A 22,500-nucleotide genomic window follows, 5' to 3' on the forward strand; every position below is an offset into this window, starting at 1 on the left:
AACCAACCAACCAACCAATCACTCAACCAACCAACCAATCACTCAACCAACCAACCAATCACTCAACCAACCAACCAATCAACCAATCACTCAACCAACCAACCAACCAACCAACCAATCAACCAATCAACCAACCAATCACTCAACCAACCAATCAACCAACCAACCAACCAACCAACCAACCAACCAACCAACCAATCACTCAACCAACCAACCAACCAATCACTCAATCAACCAACCAACCAACCAACCAACCAACCAACCAACCAACCAACCAACCAATCAACCAACCAACCAACCAACCAACCAATCACTCAACCAACCAACCAATCAACCAACCAACCAACCAACCAACCAACCAACCAATCACTCAACCAACCAACCAACCAATCACTCAACCAACCAATCAATGAACCAACCAATCACTCAACCAACCAACCAACCAACCAACCAACCAACCAACCAATCACTCAACCAACCAATCAATCAACCAACCAATCACTCAACCAATCAACCAACCAATCAACCAACCAACCAACCAACCAACCAACCAACCAACCAACCAACCAACCAACCAACCAACCAACCACTCAATCAACCAATCACTCACTCAACCAACCAACCAACCAACCAATCACTCACTCAACCAACCAACCAACCACTCAACCAACCAACCAGTCAATCAATCAACCAACCAACCAACCAACCAATCACTCAACCAACCAACCAACCAATCACTCAACCAACCAACCAATCACTCAACCAACCAACCAACCAACCAATCACTCAACCAACCAACCAACCAACCACTCAACCAACCAACCAACCAACCACTCAACCAACCAACCAACCACTCAACCAACCAACCAACCACTCAACCAACCAACCAACGAACCAACCAACCACTCAACCAACCACTCAACCAACCAACCAACCAACCAACCAACCACTCCCCCCCACAGACAGACCTCAGCCAGGTCCTCGAAGCAGCTGGCCACCAGAGGGTGAGAGTTGTCCTCGTCGGTCATCTCCACCGTGTCCTCCAGCAGACCGATCAGCTTCACCGTCACCTCGTGGATATCAACGATCCGGCTGAAGATACTGTCCACGTCCTGAGAGACACCACAGGTAATCAATCAGTCTGATCAGGTGAGTACAGGTGAGTACAGGTGAGTGTAAGTGAGTACAGGTGAGTGTAAGTGAGTACAGGTGAGAACAGGTGAGTGTTAGTGAGTACAGGTGAATGTTAGTGAGTGTTAGTGAGTACAGGTGAATGTTAGTGAGTACAGCTGAGTACAGGTGAGTGTTAGTGAGTACAGCTGAGTACAGGTGAGTGTTAGTGAGTACAGGTGAGTACAGCTGAGTACAGGTGAGTACAGGTGAGTACAGGTGAGTGCAGGTGAGTGCAGGTGAGCGTTAGTGAGTACAGGTGAGCGTTAGTGAGTACAGGTGAGGGTGAGTGTGAGTACAGGTGAGTACAGGTGAGCGTTAGTGAGTGTTAGTGAGTACAGGTGAGTGTTAGTGAGTACAGGTGAGTACAGGTGAGTGTTAGTGAGTGTTAGTGAGTACAGGTGAGTACAGGTGAGTGTTAGTGAGTACAGGTGAGTACAGGTGAGTCATACGTACGTGTTGAGAGAAGAGCATGGGGCTGGAGGTGAAGGGCTCTCTGAACACCTTGATGATGAGGTTGAGCTGTCTCAGGTACCGTCGTAGATCAGACATGAAGCTTCTCATCAGCTCGTTATAGTTCATCTCCTCGATGTCTGACGGCTCCTCGTCAATCAGAGGGAAGAAGAAGCCCACCATGTCATCCTCATCCTGGTCCTGGTGGAACATGTCCATCAGCACCTGGACACACAGACAGGTGAGGCAAAGACAGGTGAGACACAGACAGGTGAGACACAGACAGGTGATGCACAGACAGGTGAGACACAGACAGGTGAGACAAAGACAGGTGAGGCACAGACAGGTGAGACACAGACAGGTGAGACACAGACAGGTGAGACACAGACAGGTAAGACACAGACAGGTGAGACACAGACAGGTAAGACACAGACAGGTGAGGCACAGACAGGTGACGTGTGGGGCGTGTGTCTTAGGTCTCTCAGGTGTGTCAGGTGTGTCTCAGGCGTGTCTCAGGTGTGTCTCAGGTGTGTCTCAGGTGTGTGTCAGGTGTGTCTCAGGTGTGTCAGGTGTGTCTCAGGTGTGTCTCAGGCGTGTCTCAGGTGTGTCTCAGGAGTGTGTCAGGTGTGTCTCAGGTGTGTGTCAGGAGTGTGTAAGGAGTGACTCAGGTGTGTCTCAGGTGTCTCAGGTTTGTCTCATGTGTCTCAGGTGTGTCTCAGGTGTGTCTCAGGTGTGTCTCAGGAGTGTCTCAGGAGTGTCTCAGGTGTGTCTCAGGTGTGTCAGGTGTATCTCAGGTGTGTCTCAGGTGTGTCAGGTGTGTGTCAGGTGTGTGTCAGGAGTGTCTCAGGTGTCTCAGGTGTGTCTCAGGTGTGTGTCAGGTGTGTGTCAGGTGTGTGTCAGGTGTGTGTCAGGTGTGTCTCAGGTGTGTCTCAGGTGTGTCTCAGGTGTATCTCAGGTGTGTCTCAGGTGTGTCTCAGGTGTGTCTCAGGTGTGTCAGGTGTATCTCAGGTGTGTCACATGTGTCTCAGGTGTGTCTCGGGTGTCTCAGGTGTGTGTCAGGTGTGTGTCAGGTGTGTCAGGTGTGTGTCAGGTGTGTGTCAGGTGTGTCTCAGGTGTTTCAGGTGTGTGTCAGGTGTGTCAGGAGTGTCTCAGGTGTGTCTCAGGTGTGTCTCAGGTGTGTCTCAGGTGTGTCTCAGGTGTGTCAGGTGTGTCTCAGGTGTATCTCAGGTGTGTGTCAGATGTGTCTCAGGTGTGTCAGGAGTGTCTCAGGTGTGTGTCAGATGTGTCTCAGGTGTGTCTCAGGTGTGTCTCAGGTGTGTCTCAGGTGTGTCAGGAGTGTCTCAGGTGTCTCAGGTGTGTCAGGTGTGTCTCAGGTGTGTCAGGTGTGTCTCAGGTGTCTCAGGTGTGTCTCAGGTGTGTCTCAGGTGTATCTCAGGTGTATCTCAGGTGTGTCAGGAGTGTCTCAGGAATGTCTCAGGTGTGTCAGGTGTGTCAAGAGTGTCTCAGGTGTGTGTCAGGTGTGTCTGGTGTATCTCAGGTGTGTCTCAGGTGTGTCAGGTGGGTCTCAGGTGTGTCTCAGGTGTGTCAGGAGTGTCTCAGGAATGTCTCAGGTGTCTCAGGTGTGTCAGGTGTGTCTCAGGTGTGTCTCAGGTGTGTCTCAGGTGTGTCAGGTGTGTCTCAGGTGTGTCTCAGGTGTGTGTCAGGTGTGTCTCAGGTGTGTCAGGTGTGTCTCAGGTGTGTCTCAGGTGTGTCTCAGGTACCTTGTCTGCACACATGGCCACAGTGATGTCCTGCTGGGAGATCTCGTAATGTCGGATGTTCCTGACGTAGTTCCCAGCGAGCTTCAGGATGTCAGCAGAGATGTACTCCAGCACTGCCACCATGTACACTGACACCTGGTGGTCGATCTTATAGCCCAGCACCTCCTGCAGCACAAGGCATCATGGGAGATGTAGTCAGGTGTGTGTGGGGGGTGATGAAGGTGGTGGTGATGATGAAGTGGTCTTACCTTCAGCAGCGGGTGGATCTTGTCGACAGGTAGAGCCAACGGGTTCCTCCTCTTCCTCCTCTCGATGGCGGCCTGAGCGTCAGCGATCGCCCACTTATCGATCGGGTGAGGAAAACTCTTCTGCACGCGCTCCTGAGACGGGGGGGGGGGACGGGGGGGGTCAACATCTGGACTGACCCACTTTTATCATTATGTATGTGTGTGTGTGTGTGTGTGTGTGTATGTGTGTATGTGTGGGTGTCTCCAGACTGGCATTCTATCTGGTCAAAAAGGAAGGCTGTGCTTCTCTGGCCTCCAACCCCTCCCATCTGAGAGAGCTGGACTGTCTGTGTGTGTGTGTGTGTGTGTGTGTGTGTGTGTGTGTGTGTGTGTGTGTGTGTGTGTGTATGTGTGTATGTGTGTGTGTGTGGTGTCTCCAGACTAGCATTCTGTCAAAAAGGAAGGCTGTGCTTCTCTGGCCTCAGCTCTGAGCTCCAACCCCTCCCATCTGAGAGAGCTGGACTGTTTGTGTGTGTGTATCTGTGTGTGTATGTATGTGTATGTGTGTGCGTGTGTATGTGTGTGTGTCTGTGTGTATCTGTATGTGTGTGTGTGTGTGTCTGTGTGTGTGTGTGTGTTACCTCCACATCCTGCACACTGCGTGGCTGAGCCTGACACAGCATGCTGATCAGCTGCAGGATCAAGTTTTCAATGTACTGCAGCGCCTCCTGCTGGGAGATCAGGTTAGGATGCACCTGCTTCAGTACCTGCAACACACACACACACACACACACACACACACACACACACACACACACACACACACACACAACCACACACACACACACACACACACACACACACACACACACACACACACAACCACACACACACACACACACACACACACACACACACACACACACACACACACACACAGAGAGTGAGTCTTGTGTTATCTGCAGACGTTTGACCTGATTATTAATGGCTGCTCTGCTGCCCCCTGCTGGCCCGCTGCAGCTGGTGCAGCAGTCAGATACCTGCTGGATCAGGACGGGTTCAGGTTACTATTATTTGTTTTAATATATTTTTTGGGGCTTTTTGCCTTTTAATGTTCAGGTTAGTAGAGAGAGACAGGTTAGTAGAGACAGACAGGTTAGTAGATACAGACAGGTTAGTAGAGATAGACAGGTTAGTAGAGATAGACAGGTTAGTAGAGATAGACAGGTTAGTAGAGATAGACAGGTTAGTAGAGATAGACAGGTTAGTAGAGACAGACAGGAAACTGGAGGCAGGGAGGGGGGGAGTGACATGCAGGATAGGACCGCTCGGTGTGGGATTCACCTGCAGTGGGGACGGTGGCCTCAACACACGGGGCGGGTTCTCTACCCAGTGATCAGGTTACTGATCATCTCTGAGGAAACTCTTCATCAGTCATTAAACTCTTCTAACCACATTTATAATATCATATTTATTCCATATAATTAATTAATTGTTTGGTTCATGAAATGTCTCCCAGTGTTTCCAACCTGACCCTAACCCCCCTAACCCTCAGAGCTGATCCCCCTGACCCCTCTCAGGTAGACAGGACCTGACCCCTGACCCCTCACAGGTAGACAGGACCTGACCCCTGACCCCTCACAGGTAGACAGGACCTGACCCCTGACCCCTCACAGGTAGACAGGACCTGACCCCTGACCCCTCTCAGGTAGACAGGACCTGACCCCTGACCCCTCACAGGTAGACAGGACCTGACCCCTGACCCCTCACAGGTAGACAGGACCTGACCCCTGACCCCTCTCAGGTAGACAGGACCTGACCCCTGACCCCTCACAGGTAGACAGGACCTGACCCCTGACCCCTCACAGGTAGACAGGACCTGACCCCTGACCCCTCTCAGGTAGACAGGACCTGACCCCTGACCCCTCACAGGTAGACAGGACCTGACCCCTGACCCCTCACAGGTAGACAGGACCTGACCCCTGACCCCTCTCAGGTAGACAGGACCTGACCCCTGACCCCTCACAGGTAGACAGGACCTGACCCCTGACCCCTCTCAGGTAGACAGGACCTGACCCCTGACCCCTCTCAGGTAGACAGGTGGTAACAGCTGAGACGGACTGAAGAACAGAAACACATGATTCATCAACACAAGGTAAGGTACAGGTGTGTGTGTGTGTGTGTGTGTGTGTGTGTGTGTGTGTGTGTGTGTGTGTGTGTGTGTATATGTGTGTGTGTGTGTGTGTGTGAGTGTGTGTAAGGTACAGGTGTGTGTGTGTGTGTGTGTGTGTGTGTATGCAGGTGAGTTGTGTGTGAACACATTAACATGCAGGTTTCTGTTTGACCAAAAACAAACTGACTTCATCACCTGAGAACACTTTGTTCTACGTTCTGATGTTCTACCGTCTGATGTTCTACAGTCTGATGTTCTACGTTCTGATGTTCTGTAGTCTGATGTTCTACCGTCTGATGTTCTACAGTCTGATGTTCTACAGTCTGATGCTCTGTAGTCTGATGTTCTACAGTCTGATGTTCTACAGTCTGATGTTCTACAGTCTGATGTTCTACGTTCTGATGTCTGATGTTCTACAGTCTGATGCTCTGTAGTCTGATGTTCTACCGTCTGATGTTCTGTAGTCTGATGTTCTACAGTCTGATGTTCTACAGTCTGATGTTCTACAGTCTGATGCTCTGTAGTCTGATGTTCTACCGTCTGATGTTCTGTAGTCTGGTGTCTGATGTTCTACGTTCTGATGTCTGATGTTCTACCGTCTGATGTTCTACAGTCTGATGTTCTACAGTCTGATGTTCTACGTTCTACAGTCTGATGTTCTACCATCTGATGCTCTGTAGTCTGATGTTCTACAGTCTGATGTTCTACAGTCTGATGTTCTACAGTCTGATGTTCTACAGTCTGATGTTCTACAGTCTGATGTTCTACAGTCTGGTGTTCTGTAGTCTGATGTTCTACAGTCTGATGTTCTACAGTCTGATGTTCTGTAGTCTGATGTTCTACAGTCTGATGTTCTACAGTCTGATGTTCTGTAGTCTGATGTTCTACAGTCTGATGTTCTACAGTCTGGTGTTCTATAGTCTGATGTTCTACAGTCTGATGTTCTACAGTCTGATGTTCTACAGTCTGGTGTTCTACCGTCTGATGTTCTACAGTCTGATGTTCTGTAGTCTGATGTTCTACAGTCTGATGTTCTGTAGTCTGATGTTCTACAGTCTGATGTTCTACAGTCTGATGTTCTACAGTCTGATGTTCAACAGTCTGATGTTCTACCGTCTGGTGTTCTACCGTCTGATGTTCTACAGTCTGATGTTCTGTAGTCTGATGTTCTACAGTCTGTAGTCTGATGTTCTACCGTCTGATGTTCTGTAGTCTGATGTTCTACAGTCTGATGTTCTACAGACAGGTAACAGACAGACAGACAGACAGGTAGACAGACAGACAGACAGGTAGCAGACAGACAGACAGACAGACAGGTAGCAGACAGACAGACAGACAGACAGGTAGCAGACAGACAGGCAGACAGACAGACAGACAGACAGACAGGTGAGCAGACAGACAGACAGGTAGCAGACAGACAGGTGGACAGACAGACAGACAGACAGACAGTCAGACAGGTAGCAGACAGACAGGTTGCAGACAGACAGACAGACAGGTAGCAGACAGACAGGTGGACAGACAGACAGACAGACAGACAGACAGGTAGCAGACAGACAGGTAGCAGACAGACAGACAGACAGACAGGTAACAGACAGACAGACAGACAGACAGACAGGTAGCAGACAGACAGGTAGCAGACAGACAGACAGGTAGCAGACAGACAGACAGACAGACAGGTAGCAGACAGACAGACAGACAGGTAGCAGACAGACAGACAGGTAGCAGACAGACAGGTAGCAGACAGACAGACAGACAGACAGACAGACAGACAGACAGACAGACAGACAGGTAGCAGACAGACAGACAGACAGACAGACAGGTAGCAGACAGACAGACAGACAGGTAGCAGACAGACAGACAGACAGACAGGTAACAGACAGACAGACAGACAGACAGACAGACAGACAGGTAGCAGACAGACAGGTAGCAGACAGACAGGTAGCAGACAGACAGACAGGTAGCAGACAGACAGACAGACAGACAGGTAGCAGACAGACAGACAGACAGACAGGTAGCAGACAGACAGACAGACAGGTAGCAGACAGACAGACAGGTAGCAGACAGACAGGTAGCAGACAGACAGACAGACAGACAGACAGACAGACAGGTAGCAGACAGACAGACAGACAGACAGACAGGTAGCAGACAGACAGACAGGCAGGTAGCAGACAGCAGACAGACAGGTAGCAGACAGACAGACAGACAGACAGACAGGTAGCAGACAGACAGACAGACAGACAGACAGGTAGCAGACAGACAGGTACCTTCTCCAGTGAAGGAACCAGCAGGTTCTTCCATTTCGGCGCGTTCTCCTCGGTAAAGAAATCGTACTGCAGCTGAGTCGCCTGCATGGCTGCGGGACACGCGCACGGTGCTCCGGTTTACATGCACGCTGTGCGGGGCGGTGCGTGAGCTGCTGCGGGAGCTGTGGGGCGGGAGCAGCGGGGAGCCTCAGGCCGATCCTCCGGAGCAGCTGCCCGCTCTAAGAGCATCCTATCTGCGGCCAGATGTTCCGCAGCTGCCCGGTAGCTCCGCGGCTAGCAGCTAGCTGTTAGCTGTGTTTGGGTTTACCGGGACTGGAGCGCGGTGACCGTTAACCGATCCATACCGACAGCACCGGGACACGGTTAGCCTGTTAGCATGTAGGTTCCCCGGTGCTCATTCTACCGGCCCCGGGCCCCGGCTCCGGTACCGGGCCCTTGCTGTCCGGTCCTCCGGGGTTCGGGCTCCGGTGTCTCTCTCAGAGCTTCCCCGGTCCCGGCCTCCTGGCAGGCGGACAGTCACCGAGCTAACGGCCGGTCACGGTGAGCGGCGGGCGGTTGTTGTGACTCCGGTGTGCGGTACCGTAGACTGGAGCGGATGCGCATGCGCAGTGGGCAGGTCCTGACGTAGATGGGCGGGGCTCTGAATGACGTCTGCGGCCCCTCCCCCTGGCGGCCAGCGGAGGTACTGCAGCTCCACCTGAACCTGCAGCAGGGTCACGTGCTCTACTTTTAGTCTATATGTTGTATTTATATTAATATTAATGAGTTCTGACCCGCTGCTGTGGTTGGTTCTAGTTTAATGATCAGAGTCAGCAGAGACTCTCAGATTTAAGAAGTATTTATACTGTGTGTGTGTGTAAGTGAGTGTGTATGTGTGTGTGTGTGTGTGTGTGTGTGTGTGTGAGTGTGTGTGTGTGTGTGTGTGTGTGTGTGTGTAAGTGAGTGTGTGTGTGTGAGTGTGTGTGTGTGTGTGTGTGTGTGTGTGTGTGTGTGAGTGTGTATGTGTCTGTGTGTTAGTGTGTGTGTGTGTGTGTGTGTGTGTAAGTGAGTGTGTGTGTGTGAGTGTGTGTGTGTGTATGTGTGTGTGTGTGTATGTGTGTGTGTAAGTGTGTGTGTGAGTGTATATTCAGACGAGCAGCGTCTCTGCAGACTATGAAACACTGTTAGACTTTAATCTCATAAATGTTTTATATGGTTTATTAACTATTAACTCATGACTGATATCGGCTCCGTGTCTCTGATCAGAAGTTAAGATGTAAAATATAAACATGTTGAAATGTTTCTTTAATAAAAACAGGAAGTGCCGGACGGTGAATGAAGTTTATTGGTCATTTGATGATAAGATGAATATTTTTAATTAAACTTAAATCAGAAACATTTTGAAACTTTGCAGTCAGCAGCTGAAATCTCCCAGCATGCACCTGGAGCAGCGTCTCCCAGCATGCACCTGGAGCAGCGTCTCCCAGCATGCACCTGGAGCAGCGTCTCCCAGCATGCACCTGGAGCAGCGTCTCCCAGCATGCACCTGGAGCAGCGGTCAGTTGATGGCGAGGCAGAGCCACTGCAGAGAGAGAGAGGAGAGAGATGAAGATGAAGGTGATGATGATGATGATGAAGGTGAAGATGATGATGATGATAAAGATGAAGATGATGAAGGTGAAGGTGATGGTGATGATGAAGGTGAAGGTGATGATAAAGGTGAAGGTGATGAAGGTGATGATAAAGGTGAAGGTGATGAAGGTGAAGGTGATGATAAAGGTGAAGGTGATGATGGTGATGATGATGATGAAGATGAAGATGATGAAGGTGATGAAGGTTACCTGCTGCAGGTCCAGCTGGATGGTCCCACGCTGCTTCGGATCCAGAGTGTGAAACATTCCTGATGAGAAGAAATCAAACGTTACACAGCCGAGCCGATAAAGTGATTATTAGGGTTAGTATTAATAACTAATGACTCACTGAAGAGCATCTCCAGACGGATCAAGCAGCCGATGAAACAGTCGAAGTCGATGGCGTAACTATCGTCAGCGTATCGACCGACGATCTCCTGGAGAACCACCGAGTTCACCTGGAACCCTGAAAACATTTAGTCCGCAGCAAGACATCATGGAGGTTACGACCACTTCAATATAATCAATATATTAAAAAAAGATCAATAAGAGAGATTTGAAATCACATTTGACCCATTTTATACCAAAAGACTGAATGCTCCTGAACATGTCAAATGGTGTAACCACAAAATGTCACATGGTGTAACCACAAAATGTCACATGGTGTAACCACAAAATGTCAAATGGTGTAACCACAGTAGAATGATAGATATTAAATATTACTGAGCCGCCAGCAGGAGGCGCTGAAGGTCAAACACAACTAACTATTAAACCCTTCAGAAGGAACCTGAAGGAGCCTGAAGGAACCTGAAGGAACCTCCAGGAGCCTGAAGGGACCTGAAGGAGCCTGAAGGAACCTCCAGGAACCTCCAGGAATCTGAAGGGACCTGAAGGGACCTGAAGGAACCTGAAGGAACCTCCAGGAACCTGAAGGGACCTGAAGGGACCTGAAGGAACCTCCAGGAGCCTGAAGGGACCTGAAGGAGCCTGAAGGAACCTCCAGGAACCTCCAGGAATCTGAAGGGACCTGAAGGGACCTGAAGGAGCCTGAAGGGACCTGAAGGAGCCTAAAGGAACCTCCAGGAACCTCCAGGAATCTGAAGGAACCTGAAGGAACCTGAAGGAACCTGATCTGGATGAATCGTACCGGCTTCACTCAGAGCTGCTCTCATCTCGTGGCTGCTCATCGTACCAGAACCGTCTGAGTCGTGACTCTTAAAGATCTCCTACAAACACAGAGAACAAGATCACATAGAACACTAGAACACTAGAACACAAGATCACATAGAACACTAGAACACTAGAACACTAGAACACTAGAATAATATAATAATGTAAGGGAGCCTGTTGGTTAGACTGTTACCACGGCGACAGGCAGCCTGTTGGTTAGACTGTTACCACGGCGACAGGCAGCCTGTTGGTTAGACTGTTACCACGGCGACAGGCAGCCTGTTGGTTAGACTGTTACCACGGCGACAGGCAACTGGTTGGTTGACTGTTACCACGGCGACAGGCAGCCTGTTGGTTGACTGTTACCACGGCGACAGGCAGCCTGTTGGTTAGACTGTTACCACGGCGACAGGCAGACTCACCAGGTATCTCTGAATCTTTGTCCACACGGCGTGAAACTCCACCAAACCCAGTTTAGAGCTGCTGTCCATCTGGGAGACAGTCAAAGGTCCAAATATACACCTGTCTGTCTGCCTGTCTGTCTGTCTGTCTGTCTGTCTGTCTGTCTGCCTGTCTGTCTGTCTGTCTGTCTGTCTGTCTGTCTGTCTGTCTACCTGTCTGTCTGTCTGTCTGTCTGTCTGTCTGTCTGTCTATCTGCCTGTCTGTCTGTCTGTCTGTCTCGGCCCTGATAATGATGTGAGGTGAAACCCCCCCCCCATGATGTGAAGGATACGTCCATCAGGCTGATGATGTTGCGGCAGGTCTGTAGACTAAAACCTTCAGTTTTAACATCAGATCCTTGAAACACACAACGACAGCAGCTTCAGATCACCATGGAAACAACAGCTTCAGATCACCATGGAAACAGATTCATTTAACGACAGCAGCTTCAGATCACCATGGAAACGGTTTCATTTAACGGCAGCAGTTTCAGATCACCATGGAAACGGATTCATTTAACGGCAGCAGCTTCAGATCACCATGGAAACAGATTCATTCACCGACAGCAGCTTCAGATCACCATGGAAACAGATTCATTCACCGACAGCAGCTTCAGATCACCATGGAAACAGATTCATTCAACGACAGCAGCTTCAGATCACCATGGAAACACATTCATATAACGGCAGCAGCTTCAGATCACCATGGAAACGGATTCATATAACGGCAGCAGCTCCAGATCACCATGGAAACAGATTCAGAGTTTAACACAGAGCTTCAGATCACCATGGAAACAGATTCAGAGTTTAACACAGAGCTTCAGATCACCATGGAAACAGATTCAGAGTTTAACACAGAGCTTCAGATCACCATGGAAACAGATTCAGAGTTTAACACAGAGCTTCAGATCACCATGGAAACAGATTCAGAGTTTAACACAGAGCTTCAGATCACCATGGAAACAGACGGATCAGCTGTTCTTACTCTGAGAGATCACTCTGTCCAAGATCTGTTGGAGCTCCGGAGCCGAAATCTCAGAGTCCTGAAAAAACAGAAAGAAACCAATCAGCAGAGGAAGGGAGGAAAGGAAAGAAGGAAGGAAAGGAGGGAGGAAGGAAAGGAAGGGAGGAAAGGAAAGAAGGAAGAAGGAAGGAAAGGAGGGAGGAAGGAGAGGAAGGGAGGAAAGGAGGGAGGAAGGAGAGGAAGGGAGGAAAGGAAAGAAGGAAGAAGGAAGGAAAGGAGGGAGGAAGGAGAGGAAGGAAGGAAGGAAGGAAGAAAGGAAGGTAGGAAAGAAGGACAGAGGAAAGAGAACAGATCCGTCCAATCAGCAGTTACGTTTCCAGCGATGTGAACAAAGAGACGTTTGAAGTGAGGATCGACGTCGTTGTGTCCGACTTCAGGCTGAGAGGAAACAGAAACAGTTATTACTATCGGTTACTAACGGTTACTATCGGTTACTATCGGTTACCAACGGTTACTAACGGTTACTATCGGTTACTATCGGTTACTATCGGTTACTAACGGTTACTATCAGTCTTATTTTAACCAGACATGAATATGAAGATATTTGATTTGAACCTCGTGGATGTCGGCGTTCACGTCTTCCTCCATCGGACTGAAACAAGCAGAGAGACGTTAGTTTAGACTTTCATCTTCATCACCAGTATAACCAGTCTGACACCAGTCTGATACCAGTCTGACCAGTCTGACCAGTCTGATACCAGTCTGATACCAGTCTGACACCAGTCTGATACCAGTCTGATACCAGTCTGATACCGGTCTAACCAGTCTGATACCGGTCTAACCAGTCTGATACCGGTCTAACCAGTCTGATACCAGTCTGATACCAGTCTGATACCAGTCTGACACCAGTCTGATACCAGTCTGATACCAGTCTGATACCAGTCTGATACCAGTCTGATACCAGTCTGATACCAGTCTGATACCAGTCTGATACCGGTCTAACCAGTCTGATACCGGTCTGATACCAGTCTGATACCGGTCTAACCAGTCTGACACCAGTCTGACACCAGTATAACCAGTCCTCCCAGTCTACCTGGCGGTAGCTTCTTTCTCGGTGAACACTCGGAGGATGAAGCTTCCTTTGCGATGCGGTTCGAAGGTTGAAGGAACGATGACGAACTCTCCGGCAGGAAGTTTGAAGCGTTGGCAAACTTCTCTCAGATTAATGAAACTCTGACTGCGAGCGACAGCGTTGCTCCTCAGCAGGACGTCCGGCCCCAGGTGCACGTTACTGCGGCCCTTATACTACCACAGAAGAAGAGTCTGAGCGTTATACTAACACAGAAGAAGAGTCTGAGTGTTATACTACCACAGAAGAAGAGTCTGAGCGTTATACTGACCACAGAAGAAGAGTCTGAGTGTTATACTACCACAGAAGAAGAGTCTGAGTGTTATACTACCACAGAAGAAGAGTCTGAGTGTTATACTACCACAGAAGAAGAGTCTGAGCGTTATACTACCACAGAAGAAGAGTCTGAGTGTTATACTGACCACAGAAGAAGAGTCTGAGTGTTATACTACCACAGAAGAAGAGTCTGAGCGTTATACTACCACAGAAGAAGAGTCTGAGCGTTATACTGACCATAGAAGAAGAGTCTGAGCGTTATACTACCACAGAAGAAGAGTCTGAGCGTTATACTACCACAGAAGAAGAGTCTAAGTGTTATACTGACCACAGAAGAAGAGTCTGAGTGTTATACTACCACAGAAGAAGAGTCTAAGTGTTATACTACCACAGAAGAAGAGTCTGAGCGTTATACTACCACAGAAGAAGAGTCTAAGTGTTATACTACCACAGAAGAAGAGTCTGAGCGTTATACTGACCATAGAAGAAGAGTCTGAATGTTATACTACCACAGAAGAAGAGTCTGAGCGTTATACTACCATAGAAGAAGAGTCTGAGCGTTATACTGACCATAGAAGAAGAGTCTGAATGTTATACTGACCATAGAAGAAGAGTCTGAATGTTATACTACCACAGAAGAAGAGTCTGAGCGTTATACTACCATAGAAGAAGAGTCTGAGCGTTATACTACCACAGAAGAAGAGTCTGAGCGTTATACTGACCATAGAAGAAGAGTCTGAATGTTATACTGACCATAGAAGAAGAGTCTGAATGTTATACTACCATAGAAGAAGAGTCTGAGCGTTATACTGACCACAGAAGAAGAGTCTGAATGTTATACTACCATAGAAGAAGAGTCTGAGTGTAAAAGTTAATTTTTTTTCACATAACGAACGTTTGTGTTTCTTTTCTTCTTCACATGTTTTATAAGTCAGTGATGTCATCATGTTGGACTTCCTGTCCTCTGAACTCACCTCATCTGGAACCTGAAGAAGAAGAAACAGAGTCTGATCAGACACTGATCTAATGCATACCCTGCTTTATCGTCACATATAAAATCAGGGAGGCCAAAATGTCCCAAATGAACATCATACTGCATTGAAGAAGGCTTTAAACTAGCGATTGAGACCATAAACACATTTTGAAAACGTTTACTGAGGTTAGAAATCAAGTGAGAAGTTGGTGAATTCTCCATTGACTTGTATAGAGACGGTCGCCCCCTGGTGGCCTTTTGATAGAATGCAGCTCTAAGTTACTTCTCCATTGACTTGTATAGAGACGGTCGCCCCCTGGTGGCCTTTTGATAGAATGCAGCTCTAAGTTACTTCTCCATTGACTTGTATAGAGATGGTCGCCCCCTGGTGGCCTTTTGATAGAATGCAGCTCTAAGTTACTTCCTGGTTGGCCTCATTTCAGAGGACCAGAACTCCCCTCCTGATTGATTGTGTGTGTGTGTGTGTGTGTGTGTGTGTGTGTGTGTGTGTGTGTGTACCTCGTAGATAGCAAACCCGATGGTGTTTAGGTCTCGTCCGAAACGTCTCTCCCTGCGAGCGTCTTTCTGCATCAGACCAATCAGAACGGTGCAGCCGTCCTCTCCGTCGTGAGGATCGTCGTCAACGTCGTCGAGACGGATAAAGAACTGAGGGTTTGAGCAGAACGTGGCTGCACGAGGAGAGGAGGAGAGGAGAGGAGGAGGAGGAGAGGAGAGGAGAGGAGAGGAGAGGAGAAGAGAGGAGGAGGAGAGGAGAGGAGGAGGAGAGGAGAGGAGAGGAGAGGAGAGGAGAGGAGAGGAGAGGAGAGGAGGAGGAGAGGAGAGGAGAGGAGAGGAGAGGAGAGGAGGAGGAGAGGAGAGGAGAGGAGAGGAGAGGAGAGGAGAGGAGAGGAGTGGAGGAGGAGAGGATTAAATATCAGATCCATAAGTAAATGATATATGAATAAATAAAGTTTTGTACCTGCGTAGTTCCTGCAGCCGCCAGCGGTGGCGCCGACCCTCCACAAGCCTTCGAACTCGCTGCAGCTCCAGCGGCCGACCTCGTCGCTGCTCAGCTTGTCGGGCGTCAGGTTGCAGATGTCGAGGCGGGAAAACTGCCGCAGGAAGTCGGAGTAGGACATCCTACAAGAGACAACAGAAGAAGAAGAAGAAGAAGAATTAACAGCGTTAGGACATCCTGCAGAGACAACAGAAGAAGAAGAAGAAGAATTAACAGCGTTAGGACATCCTGCAGAGAGACAACAGAAGAAGAGTTAACAGCGTTAGGACATCCTGCAGAGAGACAACAGAAGAAGAGTTAACAGCGTTAGGACATCCTGCAGAAAGACAACAGAAGAAGAAGAGTTAACAGCGTTAGGACATCCTGCAGAGACAACAGAAGAAGAAGAGTTAACAGCGTTAGGACATCCTGCAGAGAGACCACAGAAGAAGAAGAGTTAACAGCGTTAGGACATCCTGCAGAGACAACAGAAGAAGAAGAGTTAACAGCGTTAGGACATCCTGCAGAAAGACAACAGAAGAAGAGTTAACAGCGTTAGGACATCCTGCCGAGAGACAACAGAAGAAGAAGAGTTAACAGCGTTAGGACATCCTGCAGAGACAACAGAAGAAGAGTTAACAGCGTTAGGACATCCTGCAGAGACAACAGAAGAAGAAGAGTTAACAGCGTTAGGACATCCTGCAGAGAGACAACAGAAGAAGAGTTAACAGCGTTAGGACATCCTGCAGAGAGACAACAGAAGAAGAAGAGTTAACAGCGTTAGGACATCCTGCCGAGAGACAACAGAAGAAGAAGAGTTAACAGCGTTAGGACATCCTGCAGAGACAACAGAAGAAGAAGAGTTGACAGCGTTAGGACATCCTGCAGAGACAACAGAAGAAGAATTAACAGCGTTAGGACATCCTGCAGAAAGACAACAGAAGAAGAATTAACAGCGTTAGGACATCCTGCAGAAAGACAACAGAAGAAGAGTTAACAGCGTTAGGACATCCTGCCGAGAGACAACAGAAGAAGAAGAGTTAACAGCGTTAGGACATCCTGCAGAGAGACAACAGAAGAAGAGTTAACAGCGTTAGGACATCCTGCAGAGAGACAACAGAAGAAGAGTTAACAGCGTTAGGACATCCTGCAGAGAGACAACAGAAGAAGAAGAGTTACGCTGTTACGGGTCTCTCACCAGAACTCTCCGTCCTCAGCGCGGTGATCCAGCTGCTGCTTCTCCTCCGGATCCACACCGTCCCACTCTCTAGACCTGGACACAACCACTGGTTAGACTGGTCTCACTGGTCTCACTGGTTGATTGATTGGTTGATTGATTGATTGACAGGTGTGATGACCAGAGCTCACCCGTCGCTCCAGGCTCCGGTCCACTCCACCTGACCCCAAGGGTTCCTGATCCTCAGAAGCTCCACCGGAGAACCAAAGTGCTGCACCTGCAGGACGAAACATCACCGTGACCTCTGACCTCTCGGCAGCTGTGTGGGGGATTATTACCCAGAATGCCTCACCTGCTATGGGATTATTACCCAGAATGCCTCACCTGCCGGGCTGCAGTGATGGAGTAGGCGTGACCTTTGACCAGCTTCTGGCTGGTGATGTTCTCCGTCTCCCTCGAGCTCGAAATCTGGAAGAAAATCAGAAAAGTTTAATTAGTAAAAGTGAATGAGTGGAAACGTGATGAAGACAGTGTGAAGCAGCTGAAAGCCGAAGAACAGCAGAAGCAGACGTTGAGTCGAGGTTCATTTCTTTCTGTTTCCAGCAGCAGAAGAAGTTGTGTTTGTGTGGTGAACAGCTGTTTACGTCGATGGAGCAGCCGAGCAGCGAGCCGAGCTTCAGAGCTTTCCTCATGATGTGGAACAGGAAGGGAGGAGCAGCTCTCAGCTCGTAGCTCTCTGAGATCCCTCCGGTGAAATCCTCAAACCCCTCGATGCTGGAACCTCCGGTCAGAGCTTCGTATGAGCTGTTCACTCTGCAGAGAGGAGAGCTTCCTTTAGTCCCACTCAGTCTGTATGAACACTGTGCTGAACACGTGAGGATCATTAAACATGTTAAATATCTGCTGCTACACTAAAACTACACATTTCATGAGGAAGGTTTATCTCAGGATGGAGAGTTGGAGTCAGTTTAACAAAAGGCCGGTGATACATACTCAGATTGTGTATTTACTAAGCAGGATGTGAATGTCTGACTAGTCAAGTGGTGTTTTTGGTGCTTACTACCCAGATAGCATGCGAATGTGGGCCACTTGAGGCAATGATCCGGCACTGTAGGCATTCTTCTGGCCCGGACAAAACAGACGTGAACCTAAACTGGCCCATGTAGTAAATGCTACATCTGGGCCAAATATCACAAAACGAATATGGCCCATCTTTGGCCGAAATATGGCAAGTATGGCAATGACTAATCCGGATGTGAGCCTAAAGAGGCCCACATATAAGGAAACATACTTGGCCCACCTTTGTTGAAACATATTTGGGCCAGTCTTGGCCGAACTGGTTTATTTGGTGTGTTTTTGGTTGACATCTGGCATTGTGATGGCTTGGTTATGGCCCACTTTAGGCAAACATGAGCGGACTGCCCAAGTGGGGGTTTCCCTTCCTTTCCTTCCTTCTTCCCTCCTTTCCTTCCTTCTTCCCTCCTTTCCTTCCTTCTTCCCTCCTTTCCTTCCTACCTTCCTTCCTCCCTCCTTCCTTTCCTTCCTTCTTCCTCCCTTGCTTCCCTTCCTTCCTCCTTTCCTTCCTTCTTCCCTCCTTTCCTTCCTTCCTTCCTTCCTTCCTTTCTTCCTTCCTTCCTTCCTTTCCTTCCTTCTTTCCTTCCTCTAGCATTGTGATGGCTTGGTTATGGCCCACTTTTGGCAAACATGAGCGGACCGCCCAAGTGCCATCATTCCATGCTGTATGTGGGCCGGATGAACATGTCAGGTGTGGGCCGGATATGGGCCAAAAGAGTTTTGCTATCTGGGTAGGGCCTAAAAGTCTCAAATACCTCAACCTTTGATTCTGAGCCAACCAATGTGTAAATGTAATCATGCCACTGCCTCTGAACAGCCATACAGAGCTACGCACCTCCAATATAACAACCAGTGTGTGTGTAATCAGCTGAAAGGCCTCGATATGAAGAAGAGTCAAACGTTAAGAAGCCGTTAAAACATTAGAAGGAACCTAAATGTAAAGACTTAGAGGAATCACAGCTCAGGAACCTGCAGCGTCATTTTAACCCTCCTGTCGTCCTCCCGGGTCAAATTGACCCCATCTTTTTTGACTGTTCCTTCTTTCTTCCCTCTTTCTTTGCTCCCTCCTCCTTCCTTCCTCCTTTCCTTCCATCCTTTCCTTCTCTCTTTCCTTCCTCTTTTCCTACATCCCTCCCTCCTTCCTTCCCTATTCATTCCTTCCTTTCTTCCTTCCTTCTCTCCTTCCTCCCTTCCTCTTTTCCTCCATCCCTGCTTACTCCTTCCTTCCTTCCTTCCTTTCTTCCTTCCTTCCTCCTTTCCTTCTCTCTTTCCTTCCTCTTTTCCTACATCCCTCCCTCCTTCCTTCCCTATTCATTCCTTCCTTCCTTCTCTCCTTCCTCCCTTCCTCTTTTCCTCCATCCCTGCTTACTCCTTCCTTCCCCATTGCTTCCTTCCTTCCTTCCTTCCTTCCTTCCTTCCTTCCTTCCTTCCTTCCTTCCTTCCTTCCTCCCTCCTGTCCTTCCTTGACCTGAGGGACCAGGAGGGTTAAATATCACACAGAGAAGTGGAACCTCTGAAGGGTTGGGTTGCTGCAGGTTACAGTCGGACCTCTGTCGCCCTCTAGTGGTGAAACATGTGATCACACCAACAGAAGAGTCTTCAGAGTGTTTAATAAGAACAGAAACACTGAGCTGATGTTTGTACAGACGATGATATAAACTCACTGTGTAGTTATGTGTCTTCATTACTGAGCGGGGGGGGGGGGGTTGGTGGGGGGGGGGGGGGCGTGACTCTGTTTGTTGTAGAAGAACTAAAGATGAGCTGAGTCAGATAATATTTATTCTTTAGTGAAAAGTTTTGACTCCCAGCAGCTGCTCACTCTTCACTTCCTGTTTTATTTTGTAATCACTTTAGTCTTACTCTTTACTTCCTGTGTGTGACCTCTCCCCCCCCCCCCCACCCCCCCCACCCCACCCCGCCCTTGTGTATCTGACCCAGTTTCGTGTCTCATCCTGCAGACCAAACCTGCTCCTCTACCGTCAGTTAAAGTGTTTGTTAGTGTGAGAAATGAAAGTGAAGATAATCGACCTGTTTGATCTGAAGGGTTAGGGTAACGACCGTCTGGTGACGAGAAGGAACAGGAAGTGAAGATGATGGAGCTGATAGATCTGAAGGGTTAGGTTAGGGTAACGACCGTCTGGTGACGAGGGTTAGGGTTAGGGAACAGGAAGTGAAGAAGGGTAACGACCGTCTGGTGACGAGAAGGAACAGGAAGTGAATAAATCAGAGCAGCAGGTGTGACTGTGTATAAAGAGCTGAGTCAGACGCTGTGTTTGCTTTCCAGGCTGGTCCATGTTTCCACTGTTTACCCTGTAAACACCTCCACCCCTCCACCCCTCCACTCCTCCAACCCTCCATGCCTCCACTCCTGCAACCCTCCACGCCTCCAACAGCTCTGACTCCAACCCTCCAACCCTCTAACCCTCTAACACTAACTCTAACAGCTCTGCTCATGTCAGTTGATTCACTCGCTGCTCAACAAGAAACACTTCAGGTTTAACTCCAACTAAAAGACAAATGTTCCTCTTACTCTATCAAAGTTTAATCCCAACATGAAGTGTCTCCTTCTGTGGAAACATGGATTATAAAGTTGATGTGAAGCTAATATGAAGCTTCAGCGTCTGAATGAGTCAAATCTTCATCTTCTATGTTTCAGCGTTACAGTGTTTTTAGTATCAAAGAAAACAGGAAACACTAAGAGGAGGGAGGGAAGGAAGGAAGGAGGGAAGGAAGGAAACACTAAGAGGGAATCTGATGCTAAACAGACTGTAAATGTGTCAGATATCACTGATATGACTAACTCACACTGCTATAGTTACTATGGTTACTATAATAACTATAGTAACTATGGTAACTCACACTGCTATAGTTACTATGGTTACCATAGTAACTCACACTGCTGAAGCTCAATAGAAGCTGATCAGAGACTTTAAATGACTGAATACTGTTAATATTCAGGATGAACAGGAGGAATGATCACAGAGAGGAAAACCTGACTGCTGGCTTCCTCTAAGGACTCAGCAGTGAAGCTCAGTCTGCTTATTATCATGGTGATGATGATGATGATGATGATGATGTTCTGTAGTAGATGTAGTAGATGATGAGTGTGAACAGTTACTTGGCGTAGGCTTTCTCCAGCAGAGCGCTCCAGAACTCTCGACCCTCCTCTGAATGAACAAACAGCAGCTTCCCGTCTCTGGTCGGCAGACGGTCGTCAACGACCACGTCGACCCACTCCCCGTACTGCCACAGCTGCAACACATCACGGGCTTATTATTATTATTATTATTATTATTATTATTATTATTATTATTATTAGGGCCCGAGCGCTGACCAGCACGAAGCCCTATTGTATCTGTAAACCAACAAGCATGGGGGGGGGGGGCGAGGGCCTGTTCACCGCTGCTTGCAGCTTTAATTATTATCATTATTGTCATTGCTGAGTGTGGGATGACCTGGAAGTGGAAGATGCCAGCGTACTGAGATCAGTGTGTGTTATAATGATGAGTATGTGTGTGTGTGTGTGTGTGTGTGTGTGTGTGTGTGTGTGTGTGTGTGTGTGTGTGTGTGTGTGTGTGTGTGATGACCTGGAAGTGGAAGATGCCAGCGTACTGAGATCAGTGTGTGTGTGTGTGTGTGTGTGTGTGTGTGTGTGTGTGTGTGTGTGTGTGTGTGTGTGTGTGCGCGTGTGTGTGTGTGTGTGTGTGTGTGTGTGTGGGATGACCTGGAAGTGGAAGATGCCAGCGTACTGAGAGGTGAAGCTTTGACCTGAAGGAACGACTCGACTCAGGATCTGAGGGTCAAGGGTCAGAGAGGAGATGGCAGCCAATAACCAGCAGTCACCTGATGAAGAGAAGGTCACATGATCAGAGCGTGTGTGTGTGTGTGTGTGTGTGTGTGTGTGTGTGTAAATGGTAAATGGACTGTACTTATAGAGCGCCTTTCTAGTCTTTGCGACCACTCAAAGCGCTTTACATGACATGACTCATTCACCCTTTCACACACATTCATACACTGATGGCAGGAGCTACCACGCAGGGTGCCAACCTGCTCATCAGGAGGAATTTAACCATTCATACACTGTTGGCGCAGCAACGGGAGCAATTTGGGGTTTAGTGCCCAAGGACACATCGACATGTGGACTGGAGGAGCCGGGAATCAAACCGCCAATCTTCAAAGTATTCCTTCCACCGATCCACAACGTCCCGAGTCGAGGTCAGCAGCACACCGTCCCCACCGTACACAGTGTTGACGATGCACTGCTTCCCCTCCTGAGACGCCGGATGGTCCAGAATCTCTTTGAAGTCGCCCGGAAGTCGTTCTCCATGGCATCACCGAACTCCTCAGCGACCACCGCAAGTCCCACAGGCCAAAAAGGTCCTATAGGACTCCTCCTTCAGCTTGACGGCATCCCTCACCGCTGGTGTCCACCCGAGTGTCCAAGACATGCGGCCGCAAGTCCGACCACACGACTACAAAGTCAATCATCGAACTGCGGCCTAGGGTGTCCTGGTGCCAAGTGCACATATGGACCCCCCCCCCCCCCCTTATGCTTGAACATGGTGTTCGTTATGGACAATCCGTGATGAGCACAGAAGTCCAATAACAGAACACCGCTCGGGTTCAGATCGGGGGGGGGGGGC

The 22,500-nt window shown here is 48.8% G+C and overlaps 2 protein-coding genes across 2 annotated transcripts in view; both read right to left on the minus strand.

The window, feature by feature from the left end:
* Nucleotides 1-8,611, minus strand: part of LOC128375833 (son of sevenless homolog 1-like) — a 32,177-nt gene extending 23,566 nt beyond the window's left edge. Inside the window, 6 exon segments of the mRNA XM_053336254.1 lie at nucleotides 969-1,112; nucleotides 1,627-1,848; nucleotides 3,384-3,548; nucleotides 3,632-3,763; nucleotides 4,252-4,377; nucleotides 8,048-8,611. Of these exon segments, the coding sequence (XP_053192229.1) occupies nucleotides 969-1,112; nucleotides 1,627-1,848; nucleotides 3,384-3,548; nucleotides 3,632-3,763; nucleotides 4,252-4,377; nucleotides 8,048-8,134 (876 nt within the window). The 5' untranslated portion in view covers nucleotides 8,135-8,611.
* A 973-nt stretch (nucleotides 8,612-9,584) lies between these two features.
* LOC128375865 (calpain-2 catalytic subunit-like) overlaps nucleotides 9,585-22,500 on the minus strand; it is an 18,173-nt gene continuing 5,257 nt past the window's right edge. Inside the window, exons 3-21 of the mRNA XM_053336281.1 lie at nucleotides 21,582-21,700; nucleotides 20,976-21,109; nucleotides 17,428-17,596; nucleotides 17,168-17,251; nucleotides 16,975-17,060; nucleotides 16,805-16,879; nucleotides 15,589-15,749; nucleotides 15,129-15,298; nucleotides 14,611-14,622; nucleotides 13,325-13,536; nucleotides 12,847-12,883; nucleotides 12,604-12,669; nucleotides 12,253-12,310; nucleotides 11,561-11,625; nucleotides 11,250-11,318; nucleotides 10,805-10,883; nucleotides 10,007-10,123; nucleotides 9,868-9,926; nucleotides 9,585-9,608 (exon numbers count right to left, since the gene is read on the minus strand). Coding sequence (XP_053192256.1) covers nucleotides 9,585-9,608; nucleotides 9,868-9,926; nucleotides 10,007-10,123; nucleotides 10,805-10,883; nucleotides 11,250-11,318; nucleotides 11,561-11,625; nucleotides 12,253-12,310; nucleotides 12,604-12,669; nucleotides 12,847-12,883; nucleotides 13,325-13,536; nucleotides 14,611-14,622; nucleotides 15,129-15,298; nucleotides 15,589-15,749; nucleotides 16,805-16,879; nucleotides 16,975-17,060; nucleotides 17,168-17,251; nucleotides 17,428-17,596; nucleotides 20,976-21,109; nucleotides 21,582-21,700 — 1,796 coding nt within the window. The remainder of the gene's footprint in view (nucleotides 9,609-9,867; nucleotides 9,927-10,006; nucleotides 10,124-10,804; nucleotides 10,884-11,249; nucleotides 11,319-11,560; nucleotides 11,626-12,252; nucleotides 12,311-12,603; nucleotides 12,670-12,846; nucleotides 12,884-13,324; nucleotides 13,537-14,610; nucleotides 14,623-15,128; nucleotides 15,299-15,588; nucleotides 15,750-16,804; nucleotides 16,880-16,974; nucleotides 17,061-17,167; nucleotides 17,252-17,427; nucleotides 17,597-20,975; nucleotides 21,110-21,581; nucleotides 21,701-22,500) is intronic.

This window comes from Scomber japonicus, chromosome 2, assembly GCF_027409825.1.
Source record: "Scomber japonicus isolate fScoJap1 chromosome 2, fScoJap1.pri, whole genome shotgun sequence".
Taxonomy (NCBI): Eukaryota; Metazoa; Chordata; class Actinopteri; order Scombriformes; family Scombridae; genus Scomber; species Scomber japonicus.